Consider the following 17,586-nt stretch of genomic DNA (forward strand, 5'->3'; position numbering starts at 1 on the left):
TTTCACACTCAGTCCTGTCCTGCCTCTCTTGTTATTATTAGGTCCTCTGTCTCACCTGACTGCATTCCATCATTACGCCATGTAACCTTCTGCTGCTGTGATTTTTGTGTATTGATGTGCTGCTGGGAGGGAGACGGTTCCTGCCTGATTTGAATTGTTCTACCTCACCTGACCAGGCACAGTAAACTGGGCTAGTCATGGAGAATACCTTGTCTCTGCCTCGCCTAACTGATTTTAAAATGAGGACATTGTTGTATTTTAGACCAATAGAACCTAGAGTCTTTATGGTTCCTAGACCTAGAGCATCCTCTCATGATTGCCTGTACCCCTAAAAGACACTGACGTCTGTGTCTGTCTGTCCAGCTGTCATGTTCATGCATTCGGAAAGAATTCAGACCGCTTGACATTTTCCACATTTTGTTACATTACAGCCTTATTCTGAAATGGGTTAAGTTGTTTTTTTCCCTTGTCAATCTACACACAATACCCCAAAATGACAAAGCAAAATCAGGTTTTTAGAGATGTTTGCAAATGTATTTAAAAAATATTTACATAAGTATTCAGACCCTTTACTCCGTACTTTGTTGAAGTACCTTTGTCAGCGATAACAGCCTCGAGTCTTTTTGGGTATGACGCTACATTCTTGGCACACCTGTATATGGGGAGATTCTCTCTGCAGATCCTCTCAAGCTCTGTCAGGTTGGGTCGGCACAGTTATTTTCAGGTCAATCCAGAGATCAGGTTCAAGTCCGGGCTCTGGCTGGGTCACTCATGGACATTCAGAGACTTGTCCCAAAGCCGCTCCTGCGTTGTCTTAGCTGTGTGCTTAAGGAAAATGTCCTTTTGGAAGGGGAACCTTTGCCCCCAGTCTGAGGTCCTGGGCTCTCTGGAGTAGGTTTTCATCAAGAATCTCTCTACTTTGCTCTGTTCATCTTTCCGTCGATCCTGAATGGTCTCCCAGCCGCTGAAAAACATCCCCACAGCGTTATGCTGCCACCACCATGCTTCACCGTAGGGATGGTGCTAGGTTTCCTCCAGACGTGACGCTTGGCATTCAGTCCAAAGAGTTAAATCTTGTTTCTCATGGTTTGCCTTTCAGTAAAAAGCATGACAGCCCGCATGGAGTTTGCCGAAGTGGCTTCCATCTGGCCGCTCTACCATAAAGGCCTGATTTGGTAGAGTGCTGCAAAGATGGCTGTCCTTCTGGAAGGTTCTCCCATCTTGGTTACCTCCCTGACCAAGACTCCTCTCCCCTGATTGTTCAGTTTGGCCGAGCAGCCAGCTCTAGGAAGGGTTTTGGTGGTTCCAAACGGCTTCCATTTTAAGAATGATGAAGGCCACTGTTTTTGGGCACCTTCAATGCTGCAGACATTTGTTGGTACCCTTCCCCGGGTCTGTGCCTCGACACAATCCTGTCTCGGAGCTCTACAGACAATTCCTTCGACCTCTTGGCTTGGATTTTGCTGTCAACTGTGGGACCATATATAGACAAGTGTGTGCCTTTCCAAATCAATTGAATTTACCACAGGTGGACTCCAATCAAGTTGTAGAAACATCTCAAGGATGATCAGTAGAAACAGGATGCACCTGAGCTCAATTTCGAGTCTCATAGCAAAGGGTCTGAATATTTATGTAAATAAGGTATTTCTGTATTTGTAATACATTTGCACCAAAAAATACCTGTTTTCGCTTTGTCATTATGGAGTATTGGGTGTAGATTGATTTTTATTTAATCCATTTTAGAATAAGGCTGTAATGTGGAAAAAGGGAAGCGGTCTGAATACTTTCAGAATATTGTATGTACTACTTGTAACATTACTGCTTTGTTTCTCTATTGTCCTCCCCCAGTCCTTGGAGAGCACCAGGCGGATGCTACAGATGGCTGAGGAGGTGAGAAAGATTGTTATTGCTCGTATAAGTTATCTGAACTGTGGTCTTTGAGTTCCTAATGTGGTGCTGAACTGTGGTCTTTTCTTGTGTCCACAGAGCAGGCAGACTGGTGTCAACACCATTGAAATGCTGGACCAACAGGGGGGTGAGTCAGAGATGCATAGTTCACTACCAAGTACCAGCTCTGGAACGCCATCTTTTGTTAGAGGGCGATTCCACGCCAGGAAGGCCCATAAATATTTTTGGTACAGTGGTTGCTCAACTAAAAGTTTTGATTATGCTGTGGGATTTAGAGGTAATGTGTGGTTTAGTATGGTACCCTGTGCCACAGCTTCAACCCCTGACGGTTTAGTTTTTTGTGAAAACACTAGAATATTAAGCTACACTTCTTAAAATCAATCCCATATACTATGTTCTGACTAAGGTTTTAAATTCTCTAGTACAGACGATATTGAAGGCTATCAAATGCTTCTCAAAGATGCCCTCTGGTGGTCAAACTAGCATTAATGGCAACAATGGCTGACAATTAAATAACATGCCATAGAATTCTGCGGCAGCCCGCAAGGTGTGCTGCAGTATGACAGTGGTTCTTCCTGTAAAAGTTGCATCTCAGATTGTTCTGGTAGTTCTCACATAGAAATTTCACTGGGAGGAAGAATTTTTAAATATTTTTTTACATTTGTATCACAAACTATGTTGGCCAATTTTAGACCTGTACATCAGGGTTGGGGGTCAAATAATTCCAATTTAATTTTAAATTATTTTATTTAAACAATCTTCAAGTTATGGAATTGGTATTAGACTTGACTTTTTTTAATTGGAATTGTAAAACATTTAATATTTTAATTTGAATTCAGTATTTTTACATTTCCCAGTAAATGTAATTAATGCACATAGTATCAAACATTGGCTACAGGATTTGTTATAAATCATTTCAACTTGTAGTTCTATATTTCAAGTATACAATGGGGATCATAAGTAATCACCCCACTTTGATAAAAACAATTCTAATAAATGCATGCCAGTGGAATTTAAATGGATTTAGTTGTGATTTCTTGTCATTGATCTATACAAAATACTCCAATGTCAACACATTTTATAAAAAATAACATATAGCTGTTGTGAAAGTATTCACCCCTTTTGTTAAGGCATGGGTAAAATAGTTCAGGAGTAAAAATTGGCTTTACATATCACATAAATTACATTAACCCTTCTTCTGTACCCCATACATGTGTAAGGGCCCTCAGTCAAGTATTGCATTTTAAGCACAGATTCAACTCCAAAGATCGGGGAGTGATTGGTAGAAGGGTAAAAATAAAATAAAAATCTGATATTGAATATCTCTAAGCCTGGTCAAGTTAACAATTATGCTTTGGATGATGTATTAAACCACCCAGACACATCAAAGATAGTCTTTCTGAACTGAGCTGCAGGACGGGAAGGAAACTGCTCAGGGTTGTCACCATGAGACCATTGGCCATTTTTCAAGCAGCTACGGGCTTCAATGGGTATGAAGGGAGAAAACAACTGCGAATGAAGCAACAAAATTGTACTTACTCCAGAATAATGACCTAAATGTGAAAAGAAGAATTCAAGTATGCAGAACATACTCCAAAACATGGATCCTGTATGCAACAAAGGCTCTAAAGTAATACTGCATAAAAACACCACAAAGGAATAAAAAGTTTGGCCTAAATGCAAAGCCTTGTGTTTGGCGCACCCCCCCCCCCCCCCCCCCCCGATACATGTTTCAATATTGTCCTATAAATTGTTTCTTTTTTATGTTATACTTATGCTAAAATGTTTATTCAATTCTACTGAGCCATTTACTTTGTTCGTCTTTATCTTTTTCTTATTGTTGCATTGTCAAGAAGGAACCTGCAAGGAAGCATTGTGGTGAATACCATGTGTATCCTGTACATACGACTAATAATAAAACTTGAAACTTCAAATCCAACACATCACTTAGTAAATGCTTGAAAATCTATGGCAGGACTTAAATTGCTGTCTAGGCATGACCCCCCCCCCCCCCCCCAACAACTTGTATGTTTACATGCACACTAATAATTCGATATTAAACTGATTATGGCAGTAGGCAAATTATGCAATAGTCATGTAAACACCTTACTCGGCGTACGGTCAAAATCGAAGTAAGCATACATCGGTTGAAACAATATTACACCATCCAGGTGAGCAAAGCTCTTAGTTACCTAAGAAGACTCACAGCTGTAATCACTTTTTTCTTTTTCGTTTTGGTTTTGTGTCGATCAATGACAAAAAAATCACAATGAAATGAATTTGAATCCCACTTTGTAACGCAGCAGAATGTGAACAAATCCAAGGGGTGGGGGAATGCTTCTGATTCCCACTGTAGCTATGCTGTCTGACTAGTGCCTGAGGGAATTGAATTCTAAGTGGAATTGTTGGGGATAATATTGAATTACTGGAATGTACCTACAATTGGAATTGAGACTAACCTGGGCAGGTTTTTCCCAGTGGGCCGCTTGTTTCCGACCCCTGATATTGTCTAAAATATGTCAAAACATTTACTAAATCAGAAAGGGTACTTTTTGAGATGGTCATGTTGAATAAATGTAATGTGTATTTCTAAATCTAGACATATAAGGAGTAGGACTAAAAAAGGCCTACCATGGCTACTTTCATCATGATTTGTAAAAAGCATATCAAAAAACCTTTGTCCCAATTAAGTTTCTACGTGAGAATTGCCAGCGCAATCTGAGATACCAAAAATATTTCTGGGCCTTCCTGTTGTGGAATCGCCCTAGAGAAGACATTGTCATTGATAATCAAAACCATTTTTTTAAAACCATAAATTAGAGGTTAAATGACTCGAACATGTTTTTAATATTGCGTTTCCCTGAGCTGGATCTTTTTGATGTGTTGTCCTGTTTGTGTGACAGAGCAACTGCGGCGTGCGGAGGAGGGTATGGACCAGATCAACCAGGATATGAGACAGGCTGAGAAGAACCTGACTGACCTGTCCAAGTGCTGTGGCCTCTGTGTCTGCCCCTGTGACAGGTAACACACTAACCTAACCGTTCAGCTACCTGGTCTCACTCACTCACTTCTGTCTGCTACACTGGAAATGAGTCGTCGTAACCTTCTGTACTGTACTTTCTGTAATGATGGCTCTCACAGTTTCCGAGCATGTTTTTAATCTATCTTCCCCTGAAGTTGTCCCCTGATTGATTGACGGACTGAACGACTTGTATTGATAGATGTATTGTCCATCAGGGTGACGTCCATAGAGCATGACTCTAAGTACAAGCGTACCTGGGGAATGGGTGATAGAAGCAGTGCAGGTGGAGGAGAGGGAGTGGACGGCTCGGTGGTGTCCACTCAACCATCAGGCATCCGTAATGGACAGGCCAACCAGCAACAGTCCATGGGGGGACCTTACATCAAGAGGTGAGTGAAGCCAGTCAACTGTAATATACACACCTAGTTAGAATGTATCAGCCGGTCCCAAGTCACTCTGGCTCCCTTTGCCCTTTCAATGTTTGCAGATCTGTAAGGTGGCTGGCAATATGGTGGAAGGTCCATCGCTACATTTGATTTTACTTACCTAGACCCTTCAGATCTGGTAAAACCGAAGGGTTAGGGCTATCAAGCAAGAGCGAAAAAGTCTCATGAAAATGCGTATGAGATTTAGTAGATATTTATGTAACGTGTCCCTTTCTCTCCCCCAAGGATAACCAACGATGCTCGCGAGGATGAGATGGAGGAGAATCTGGACCAGGTGGGCAGCATCATAGGCAACCTGAAGAACATGGCCATGGACATGGGCTCTGAGATAGACAAGCAGAACAAACATATCGACCGCATCACAGATAAGGTGGGTTGTCGTCATAGCTGGGCTGTGTTATCCATCCATACAATGCCTCACTCCTTACGGCTTTATTATGCCGTGAGGCTCTTTCTATGGCTATCTTTTCTTTCTCACTAATTGGTCTTTTGACAAATCAGATCAGCTCTGAAAAAAAGATCTAATGTGATTGGTCAAAACACCAATTAGTGGGGAAAAGATCAGAACTGGGCTGCCTGTATAAACGCAGCCATGGATGCCACCAGTATGCTCTGACGGTGTTTGTGAGCAAAAGTTTGCCATATTAAATGACTGAAGTTTGCGTTGATCTAAGTGTGAAGAGACTATATATTTTTTTACAGTTTAGTCTTTCACCTTCCTACACCTCACATACCTTAGTCAAGTCTGTGGTGTATTTCTCTCGTGTACCATGAGGCTGCCTAACATTGGCCTCCACTGTCAAGGATGTGCTACTGTTGCACTAAGTGATGGAAATGTAGATGTGTTCATCCACCTCTCACCTGGTGTCTGTACTCTCTCTCTCTCTCTCAGGCGGACATGAACAAAGCACGTATCGACGAAGCCAACCAGCGAGCTAACAAGCTCATCAAGTAGACCTACCTGCTCTCACTTCCACATCATCCACGTTGAATCTCTGCCTCAGCTTGCATGTGCACGCATGTACATACTAGTGTTTAAATATACAATATATATACATACACTCACACCTTGAACAAAGATAATCAACCAAGGGAAAAAACCATTGAACCACACTTGCCTTCTCTGTAATGATATATGTAAATATGCACACACACACACACTCTCTCTTATTGTGCCTTTTATGACTAGATAAAAGTCCTCGCCCGGGGCCCAATCCCCTAGTATGTGACCGGGTGAATCACTTCTCCAGGCGTTGTGAGATCTGTGCCCATATTCCTAAAGCGTCACAGAGTAGGAGTCCTAATGTGAGAGAAGTTGCGCAAGACGGGGGACCCGCCCCTAGATCAGCACTCCTACCCTGAAATGCTTTATTTATACAAGCCCTGATAATCTGCCCGTGCGTTCTAGGAGTATAACGTGGAGCGTCACCAGATTCACAGCCGTATGCGTCTGTCGCCCCCCGGAGGTCTAAAGGTGTCACAGTGGCTGTACCCGCTTCGGGGTATGCAGGGAAACGCTTTAGGTCTTGGGTGTCAAACACATTTTTCTCCGGGGGCAGCATTTGACCTTTAATGAGGTCTGGAGGGCTGCACTGAGAATCGGTTATATTTCCTCGCCGTCAAAATTTGCTTTTGGCATTTTCGATGCTCCCTGACTAGCTTTCATTTCGGTGATTTATTGGCGAGCTGGACACAGTCAAGAAACTATAAATGTAGGTCCACTATTTGGTTTTTGTCATTTTAAAGTATAGTGAGTTTGTTGGACCCCCCCCATCCAGCCGTATGTTTAACACCCCAGCTTTAAATCGTGTAATTTGGTTCCTGGCTCTTGTAATTATTGTTATTGTATCCAATTGTTATTGTTTGAAATTATGTGCCTATTTAATTATTCGTATAAAAGCAGAAATTACTTGTGAAAGATAGCTTTTTTTAAACCCCCCATTATCCCCTTTTAATGCAATGGTTGATCTATTAAGTTCTATGCTGGAAGTCCCCTACAATTGTAGCAATATCTCTTTGATCAAGAGTAACAACTAATATTAATGAAAGATCTTAGCATGGCTAGACTCCCCTCTGCTAGCCTGAGTGCTAGTCTGTTTGTGCAAAACTCCTTGTCCCTCATTTGCTTTACAATGAGCAATGGAGTTGGTAACCGTACGAACAGATCTGGGACCAGGCTACACCTCTGCCACCAATGGATCAAGTGCTGTACTTCACCTCAATGTTATTTCACTCATTTTTATTTGAACTGCCTCCTTGTCACCTGAGAGGCCTTACTGCCTGTTTCTTAGAAAGGGCAAAGTGGCTGTGTTGTAACAGCCTTGTCCCCAAAACGCCTCTTCTGTCTGTCAGTAACCTACTCAGTTTCTTTCCTTACTTTCACTATAAATATTTGTAAATGTCAAACAAAATGTTATGTTCTTCTGCATTCAGGTATACTTTTGGTCAGTTATCGATTTCCTACAGAGTGAACTAAACTGTTATCCAAGGCTGTATTTAAACCAAAGTGACACAGACTTCAGTGTCTTGATATTAGTCGTTAATGCTAGAGCTACTGCTACGTTATACTTCTGTCTCGATGCTGTTGGTTTACCGACTGTAATGTAAACTCAGCAACTGCCTCAAGTTTGAATATGTCGAGGAACACAGCTTGTTCTGTCTGGATGATTGTTTAACATAGTAAAAGTGCCTTTTTATTTCACCGACAGATTTGTTCTTTCTGTTTAAAAGTAAATTGTTATATTTGTATAATTCATTAAACTCTTCAGTAAAACCTTGTAGAGCTTTGAATTTACCGTTGTGCCCTCAAGCAAGGCACCCTTATGGCTGCTGACCCTGCTCTCTACCCAGTGTGTGTGTGTGTGTGTTGCCTGGGGGGAACATACAGTAACTCCAAACTGTCGGTTTCTGAGTTTATTTTCAAGTTCACCTCTCAATGTAGTAGACATTTTCTGTCAACATTTTGGGATATTGTACATAGCTTGTAGAGAGTAGAAAATGCTGATTTAAAAACCACTACACAGAGGACTGGAAGATAAAGACGTTGAGTTTAGTATGTGGCGAGTAGATGTGAGGGTGGGAAAGTGTAATGGATGAAGGATCTAGAGGGACAGCACAGCCAGTACATTTAAAAGGCAATGTGTAGCAGGTTTGGGGTCAATTCCATTTAAAGAGTGTTTACCCCTAAAAAAGCAACTTCTCGTTTTGGAAACAACCACTGTAGCATCAATTTCAGTCAAACATTTATTCTGGTGTCACGTTGTAATCAATTTTGACATGTACAGTGCATTCCTGAAAGTATTCAGACCCCTTGACTTTTTCCACATTGTGTTACGTTACAGCCTTATTCTAAAATGGAGTAAATTTGTTTTTTTGACCTCAATCTACACACAATACCCCATAATGACAAAGCAAAACAGGGACAATTCTTTGACCTCATGTTTTGTTTTTTGCTCTGACATGCACTGTCAACTGTGATACCTTTTCATATAGACAGTTTTTAGATACTTTTGCAAATGTATAAAATAAAATAAATATTTACATAAGTATTCAGACCCTTTACTCAGTACTTTGTTGAAGGACCTTTGGCAGGGATTACAGCATTGAGTTTTCTTGGGTGTGACACTACAAGCTTGGCACACCTGTATTAGTGGAATTTCTCTCATTCTTCTCTGCAGATCCTCTCAAGCTCTGTCAGGTTGGATGGGGAGTGCCGCTGCACAGCTATTTTCATCTCTCTCCAGAGGTGTTCCATCGAGTTCAAGTCCGGGCTCTGGCAAGGACATTCAGAGACTTGTCCCAAAGCCACTCCTGTGTCGTATTGGCAGTGTGCTTAGGGTCGTTCTCATGATGGAAGTTGAACCTTCGCCGGTTTTCATCAAGGATCTCTCTGTACTTTGCTCTGTTAATCTCTCCCTTGAACCTGACTAGTCTCCCAGTCCTTTCTGCTGAAAAACATCCCCACAGCATGATGCTGACACCACCATGCTTCACCGTAGGGATGGTGCCAGGTTTCCTCCAGACGTGACGCTTGGCATTCAGTCCAGAGTTCAATCTTGGTTTCATCAGGCCAGAGAATCTTGTTTGTCATGGTCAGAGTCCTTTAGGTACCCTCCAAGCGGGCTGTCATTTGCCTTTTACTGAGGATTGGCTTCTGTCTGGCCACTGTATCAGAAAGGCCTGGTGGAGTGCTGCAGAGATGATTGTCGTTCTGGAAGGTTCTCCCATCTCCACAGAGGAACTCTGGCGCTCTGCTGGAGTGACCATCGGGTTCTTGGTCACCTCCCTGACCAAAGCCCTTCTGCAATTGCTCAGTTTGGCTGGGCGGCCAGCTCTAGGAAGAGTCTTGGTGGTTCCAAACTTCTTCCATTTTAAGAATGATGATGGCCGCTGTGTTCTTGGGGACCTTCAATGCTTCAGAAATGTTTTGGTACCCGTCCGCAGATCTATGCCTCAACACAATCCTGTCTCTGAGCTTTACGAACAATTCCTTTGACCTCTTGGCTTGATTTTTGTTTTGACAACTGTGGGACCTTATGTAGACAGGTGTGTGCCTTTTCTAAATCATGTCCAATCAATTGAGTTTACCACAGGTGAACTCCAATCATGTTGTAGAAACATCTCAAGGATGACCAATGGAAACAGGATGCACCTGAGCTCAATTTCGAGTCTCATAGCAAAGGGTCTGAATACTTTTGTAAATAAGGTCTGTTTTGCAAATATATTAAATAAAACGTTCTAAAAACCTGTTTTCACTTTGTCATTATAGGGTATTGTATGTATAATATATATATATTCATTTTTTTAAATACGGGTGTAACTTAACAATGTGGGCAAAGTCAAGGGGTCTGAATACTTTGTGTAAATAGGTCATTTTGGTTTGGCATTCGATATCGCACACCAGCAACCTAGCACAAAGGAAGGGGGTATACCTGATACAAAGGAAAAATAAACTACACAAACAATGTTGGACTGTCAGTAGTCAAATGTATTAGTATATTTTCCTAGTAATGCAGTTCCATTATATACTGTACATGTATAGATTTAGGTGATGTAAAATAAAATATTTCAGAATGGATTCCTTTTTAAAATATGTTTCATTAACTTTACCAATGTCATTGAGGGAAAAAATGTAATTAAAATATTCTGACGGTCGATTTCAAATTAAATAAATTTTTTCTGGTTTTCCACATTGCACATCGTTGTCTACCCATCTTCAACGCTTTCTGTATTTCCATACGTACATACATTCATTCATTTTGACACATTCTTCCATTATGAATTTTCATACTGTGTGGGTTTTGGAAAAGCAATTTAGATTTGATTGACCCACAATTTTTATCCTCGATTTTTGACAGACAAAAAAAGTATTTCTGTCTCCGATTATGTAATTGAAGATGTTTTGAGTGAAACCAAACAAAGTGTGATAGAATCAGTTGCATATGACTCTGCAGTCCAAAGTAAAGGACCAATAGGGCAGGCCAAGTTTGTCTAGTTGGAGTGTAAGTCCTAGATTCAATCAGATCAAGCGTTTACCGGCAATAGCAGACACTCGCATAGAGGATGTGGATTTGACAAATCTAACACAGTTCCATCACCTACACTATCAAAACAACCGCTATGCCGAGGTTGGCTAAAGCAGAGCTGATTGATGAGCCCTAATAATATCACGACACTATAGCACCATATAAAAAATGTAAAAACATGCATCTTTAGGTGTAGTACCAGTCAAAAGTTTGGACACACCTACTCATTCAAAGCTGGTTGAGAGAATGCCTTGAATGAGTAGGTGTGTCCAAACCTTTGACTGGTACTGTATCTAGATATGAGATTTGATACACAGGTGTTAGGCATAGGCTATTTCAAGTTCTCAGCAACAGAGATGGCCACAGTGCTGTTCTGGTAAAAGTTGTGGTTGAAAGTCATTGAGTTGATTTTTGTTTTAGGTAAAAGCACGACAATAACAAGGTAACATGATCGTCTTTCAATTGTGTTACTTTCATCATCTCAGCTAAAACAGTCTATAACATCCAATTTCTGTAATGTTATTTGGCTTTCACAGTGCATAGGACAATTAATTTGCATACTTTCTGTTGTACTTGTCGTGCATGCAGGTATTGTACTGTGCAGCAGTGTACAATGTCTCACTCTCTTTCAGGCAACACTAGGCCTATCATTTAATTAGCTAAAATAGCTACCATACCAAATATTGAAGATATGAGCTCCAAATGTACAAACATTCTTTGGTTGAGTGTCAAAAGAACATTCCTGTGCTTTAAATTAACTATTTAAACGTAGCATATTTTGTCAAAGAGAAAACAAAAAGAGAACGAAAAATGTGGACATTTGCGTTGATACACTGGCTTAAATACACTCAGCAGCATGAGCATAGGTTTAAATCTAAAAACGACAATATCTCATGTATTTTATTGTAAAGAAAAAAAAAATATCTATTTTAAGGTGATAAAAATCTGTCTTACTGATTGTACACTACAACTTCTGCCCATGTGACGGAAATATCGTCAGTCAGTCCTCACTTCTTCTTTGCGAACCGACTGAATCCCTTCTTCTCCTTGTCTTTCTTGTCTTTCGCTGGCTCTGGGGTGGTGGAGGAGGAAGGAGGGGGCAGGCTGTGGGCCCGGGCCCCTGCGGACCCTGAGGGCCCTACCTCTTCCTGCGCCAGGGGCTTCACTGCCTTCTCCATCGCCTGGGTCCAAAGATCCAGCTCCTTCTGAAATAACCATTTGTGTTGAATATATTTCATTGAATTTGGGTGTTGGGGTTAAGATTCGCTACAAGATTAACTTTCATAATGCATTGACAGATGTAATACATCTGCACAGATACTTGTGATTTAATTCCAGAAAGGGCAGAAAGCTTATCTTTTAGATGGTTCAACAGAGTATAGAGATATTGTTATCCACGTCGGCACCAACGATGTTAGGATGAAACAGTCAGAGGTCACCAAGTGCAACATAGCTTCAGCGTGTAAATCAGCTAGAAAGATGTGTCGGCATCGAGTAATTGTCTCTGGCCCCCTCCCAGTTAGGGGGAGTGACGAGCTCTACAGCAGAGTCTCAGCACTCAATCGCTGGTTGAAAACTGTTTTCTGCCCCTCCCAAAAGATAGAATTTGTAGATAATTGGCCCTCTTTCTGGGACTCACCCACAAACAGGACCAAGCCTGACCTGCTAAGGAGTGACGGACTCCATCCTACCTGGAGGGGTGCACTCATCTTATCTACCAACATAGATAGGGCTCTAACTCCTTTAGCCCCACAATGAAATAGGGTGCAGGCCAGGCAGCAGGCTGTTAGCCAACCTGCCAGCTTAGTGGAGTCTGCCAATAGCACAGTCAGTGTAGTCAGCTCAGCCATACCCATTGAGACTGTGTCTGTGCCTCGACCTAGGTTGGGCAAAACTAAACATGGCGGTGTTCGCCTTAGCAATCTTATTAGGATAAAGACCTCCTCCATTCCTGCCATTATTGAAAGAGATCGTGATACCTCACATCTCAAAATAGGGTTACTTAATGTTAGATCCCTCACTTCAAAGGCAGTCATAGTCAATGAACTAATCACTGATCATAATCTTGATGTGATTGGCCTGACTGAAACATGGCTTAAGCCTGATGAATTTACTGTGTTAAATGAGGCCTCACCTCCTGGTTACACTAGTGACCATATCCCCCGTGCATCCCGCAAAGGCGGAGGTGTTGCTAACATCTACAATAGCAAATTTCAATTTACAAAAAAAAAAATGGCGTTTTCGTCTTTTGAGCTTCTAGTCATGAAATCTATGCAGCCTACTCAATCACTTTTTATAGCTACTGTTTACAGGCCTCCTGGGCCATATACAGCGTTCCTCTCTGAGTTTCCTGAATTCCTATCAGACCTTGTAGTCATAGCAGATCATATTCTAATTTTTGGTGATTTTAATATTCACATGGAGAAGTCCACAGACCCACTCCAAAAGTCTTTCGGAGCCATCATCGACTCAGTGGGTTTTGTCCAACATGTCTCTGGACCTACTCACTGCCACAGTCATACTCTGGACCTAGTTTTGTCCCATGGAATAAATGTTGTAGATCTTAATGTTTTTCCACATAATCCTGGACTATCGGACCACCATTTTATTACGTTTGCAATCGCAACAAATAATCTGCTCAGACCCCAACCAAGGAGCATCAAAAGTCGTGCTATAAATTCTCAGACAACACAAAAATTCCTTGATGCCCTTCCAGACTCCTTCTGCCTACCCAAGGACGTCAGAGGACAAAAATCAGTTAACCACTTAACTGAGGAACTCAATTTAACCTTGCGCAATACCCTAGATGCAGTTGCACCCCTAAAAACGAAAAACATTTGTCATAAGAAACTAGCTCCCTGGTATACAGAAAATACCCGAGCTTTGAAGCAAGCTTCCAGGAAATTGGAACGGAAATGGCGCCACACAAAACTGGAAGTCTTCCGACTAGCTTGGAAAGACAGTACCGTGCAGTACCGAAGAGCCCTCACTGCTGCTCGATCATCCTACTTTTCCAACTTAATCGAGGAAAATAAGAACAATCCAAAATTTCTTTTTGATACTGTTGCAAAGCTAACTAAAAAGCAGCATTCCCCAAGAGAGGATGGCTTTCACTTCAGCAGTAATAAATTCATGAACTTCTTTGAGGAAAAGATCATGACCATTAGAAAGCAAATTACGGACTCCTCTTTGAATCTGCGTATTCCTCCAGGGCTTAGCTGTCCTGGATCTGCACAGCTCTGCGAGGGCCTGGGATCGGGAGAGACACTTAAGTGTTTTAGTACTATATCTCTTGACACAATGATGAAAATAATCATGGCCTCTAAACCTTCAAGCTGCATACTGGATCCTATTCCTACTAAACTGCTGAAGGAGCTGCTTCCTGTGCTTGGCCCTCCTATGTTGAACATAATAAACAGCTCTCTATCCACCGGATGTGTACCAAACTCACTAAAAGTGGCAGTGATAAAGCCTCTCTTGAAAAAGCCAAACCTTGACCCGGAAAATATAAAAAACTATCGGCCTATATCGAATCTTCCATTCCTCTCAAAAATTTTAGAAAAAGCTGTTGCGCAGCAACTCACTGCCTTTCTGAAGACAAACAATGTATACGAAATGCTTCAGTCTGGTTTTAGACCCCATCATAGCACTGAGACTGCACTTGTGAAGGTGGTAAATGACCTTTTAATGGCGTCAGACCGAGGCTCTGCATCTGTCCTCGTGCTACTAGACCTTAGTGCTGCCTTTGACACCATCGATCACCACATTCTTTTGGAGAGACTGGAAACCCAAATTGGTCTACACGGACAAATTCTGGCCTGGTTTAGATCTTACCTGTCGGAAAGATATCAGTTTGTCTCTGTGAATGGTCTGTCCTCTGACAAATCAACTGTACATTTCGGTGTTCCTCAAGGTTCCGTTTTAGGACCACTATTGTTTTCACTATATATTTTACCTCTTGGGGATGTTATTCGAAAACATAATGTTAACTTTCACTGCTATGCGGATGACACACAGCTGTACATTTCAATGAAACATGGTGAAGCCCCAAAATTGCCCTCGCTAGAAGCCTGTGTTTCAGACATAAGGAAGTGGATGGCTGAAAACTTTCTACTTTTAAACTCGGACAAAACAGAGATGCTTGTTCTAGGTCCCAAGAAACAAAGAGATCTTCTGTTAAATCTGACAATTCATCTTGATGGTTGTAAAGTCGTCTCAAATAAAACTGTGAAGGACCTCGGCGTTACTCTTGACCCTGATCTCTCTTTTGACGAACATATCAAGACTGTTTCAAGGACAGCTTTTTTCCATCTACGTAACATTGCAAAAATCAGAAATTTTCTGTCCAAAAATGATGCAGAAAAATTAATCCATGCATTTGTTACTTCTAGGTTAGACTACTGCAATGCTCTACTTTCCGGCTACCCGGATAAAGCACTAAATAAACTTCAGTTAGTGCTAAATACGGCTGCTAGAATCCTGACTAGAACCAAGAAATTTGATCATATTACTCCAGTGCTAGCTTCCCTACGCTGGCTTCCCGTTAAGGCAAGGGCTGATTTCAAGGTTTTACTGTTAACCTTTAAAGCGTTACATGGGCTTGCTCCTACCTATCTTTCCGAGTTGGTCCTGCCGTACATACCTACACGTACGCTACGGTCACAAGACGCAGGCCTCCTAATTGTCCCTAAAATTTCTAAGCAAACAGCTGGAGGCAGGGCTTTCTCCTATAGATCTCCATTTTTATGGAACAGTCTGCCTACCCATGTGAGAGACGCAGACTCAGTCTCAACCTTTAAGTCTTTACTGAAGACTTATCTCTTCAGTAGGTCATATGATTGAGTGTAGTCTGGCCCAGGAGTGTGAAGGTGAACGGAAAGGCTCTGGAGCAACGAACCGCCCTTGCTGTCTCTCCAGGGCCGGTTCCCCTCTCTCCACTGGGATTCTCTGCCTCTAACCCTGTTACTGGGGCTGAGTCACTGGCTTGCTGGTGCTCTTTCATGCCGTCCCTAGGAGGGGTGCGTCACTTGAGTGGGTTGAGTTACTGACGTGAACTTCCTGTCTGGGTTGGCGCCCCCCCTTGGTTGTGCTGTGGTGGAGACCTTTGTGGGCTATACTCGGCCTTGTCTCAGGATTGTAAGTTGGTGGTTGAGGATATCCCTCTAGTGGTGTGGGGGCTGTGCTTTGGCAGAGTGGGTGGGGTTATATCCTTCCTGTTTGGCCCTGTCCGGGGGTTTCTTCGGATGGGGCCACAGTGTCTCCTGACCGCTCCTGTCTCAGCCTCCAGTATTTATGCTGCAGTAGTTTATGTGTCGGGGGGCTAGGGTCAGTTGGTTATACCTGGAGTACTTCTCCTGTCTTATCCAGTGTCCTGTGTGAATTTAAGTATGCTCTCTCTAATTCTCTCGTTCTCTCTTTCTCTCTGAGAACCTGAGCCCTAGGACCATACGTCAGGACTACCGGGCATGCTGACACCTTGCTGTCCCCAGTCCGCCCGGCCTTGCTGCTATTCCAGTTTCAACTGTTTCTGCCTGCGGTTACGAAACCCCTACCTGTCCCAGACCTGCTGTTTTCAACTCTTAATGATCGGCTATGAAAAGCCAACTGAGATTTATTCCTGATTATTATTTGACCATGCTTGTCATTTATGAACATTTTGAAAATCTTGGCTCTCTCTAATTTTCTCCTTCTCTCTTTCTCTCGGAGGACCTGAGCCCTAGGACCATACGTCGGGACTACCGGCCGTGGTGACTCCTTGCTGCCCCCAGTCCGCCTGGCCTTGCTGCTATTCCAGTTTCAACTCTTCTGCCTGCGGTTATGGAACCCCTACCTGTCCCAGACCTGCTGTTTTCAACTCTTAATGATCGGCTATGAAAAGCCAACTGAGATTTATTCCTGATTATTATTTGACCATGCTTGTCATTTATGAACATTTTGAAAATCTTGGCTCTCTCTAATTTTCTCCTTCTCTCTTTCTTTCTCTCGGAGGACCTGGGCCCTAGGACCATGCGTCGGGACTGCCGCCCGTGGTGACTCCTTGCTGTCCCCAGTCCGCCTGGCCTTGCTGCTATTCCAGTTTCAGCTGTTCTGCCTGCGGTTATGGAACCGCCACCTGTCCCAGACCTGTTGTTTTTCAACTCTTAATGATCAGCTATGAAAAGCCAACTGAAAATTATTCATGATTATTATTTGACCATGCTTGTCACTTATGAACATTTTTGAACATCTTGGCATAGTTCTGTTATAATCTCCACCCGGCACAGCCAGAAGAGGACTGGCCACCCCTCATAGCCTGGTTCCTCTCTAGGTTTCTTCCTAGGTTTTGGCCTTTCTAGGGAGTTTTTCCTAGCCACCGTGCTTCTACACCTGCATTCTAGCTGTTTGGGGTTTTAGGCTGGGTTTCTGTACAGCACTTCGAGATATTATCTGATGTACGAAGGGCTATATAAAATAAAATTGATTGATTGAAAAATTGACCTTTTCTTTACACTGGAACAGGTACTCGCTACCATCGCCAAGCCTGGAAGAGAGACAGCCAAATGAACAACATTCAGTAAGGATTCAAACGAAAAGTGCAATAACGGAGGGTGTGAATTACAGGTGGTTGGGTGGCAACTTAATTGGGGAGGACGTGCTCGTGGTAATGGCTGGAGCGGAATGGGCGGAATGGTATCAAATACAGCAA

The 17,586-nt window shown here is 42.4% G+C and overlaps 2 protein-coding genes across 7 annotated transcripts in view; one reads left to right on the plus strand and one right to left on the minus strand.

The window, feature by feature from the left end:
- The window catches only part of LOC129812069 (synaptosomal-associated protein 23-like), a 48,413-nt gene extending 40,259 nt beyond the window's left edge, over nucleotides 1-8,154 (plus strand). For all 4 annotated transcript variants that reach the window (XM_055864008.1, XM_055864007.1, XM_055864009.1 and 1 more), the window contains exons 3-8: nucleotides 1,849-1,890; nucleotides 1,987-2,035; nucleotides 4,812-4,929; nucleotides 5,146-5,319; nucleotides 5,602-5,746; nucleotides 6,269-8,154. In XM_055864008.1, the coding sequence (XP_055719983.1) occupies nucleotides 1,849-1,890; nucleotides 1,987-2,035; nucleotides 4,812-4,929; nucleotides 5,146-5,319; nucleotides 5,602-5,746; nucleotides 6,269-6,331 (591 nt within the window). In that variant the 3' untranslated portion in view covers nucleotides 6,332-8,154. The remainder of the gene's footprint in view (nucleotides 1-1,848; nucleotides 1,891-1,986; nucleotides 2,036-4,811; nucleotides 4,930-5,145; nucleotides 5,320-5,601; nucleotides 5,747-6,268) is intronic.
- Nucleotides 8,155-8,274: 120 nt separating this feature from the next.
- LOC129812067 (spectrin beta chain, erythrocytic-like) overlaps nucleotides 8,275-17,586 on the minus strand; it is a 63,555-nt gene continuing 54,243 nt past the window's right edge. For 2 of the 3 annotated variants that reach the window (XM_055864004.1, XM_055864002.1), the window contains 2 exons: nucleotides 17,379-17,421; nucleotides 8,275-12,106 (listed from right to left, as the gene is read on the minus strand). In XM_055864004.1, coding sequence (XP_055719979.1) covers nucleotides 11,909-12,106; nucleotides 17,379-17,421 — 241 coding nt within the window. In that variant the 3' untranslated portion in view covers nucleotides 8,275-11,908. The remainder of the gene's footprint in view (nucleotides 12,107-17,378; nucleotides 17,422-17,586) is intronic. The other variant, XM_055864003.1, reaches the window with a different exon arrangement.

The sequence above is a fragment of the Salvelinus fontinalis genome, chromosome 15 (assembly GCF_029448725.1).
Source record: "Salvelinus fontinalis isolate EN_2023a chromosome 15, ASM2944872v1, whole genome shotgun sequence".
Lineage (NCBI taxonomy): Eukaryota > Metazoa > Chordata > Actinopteri > Salmoniformes > Salmonidae > Salvelinus > Salvelinus fontinalis.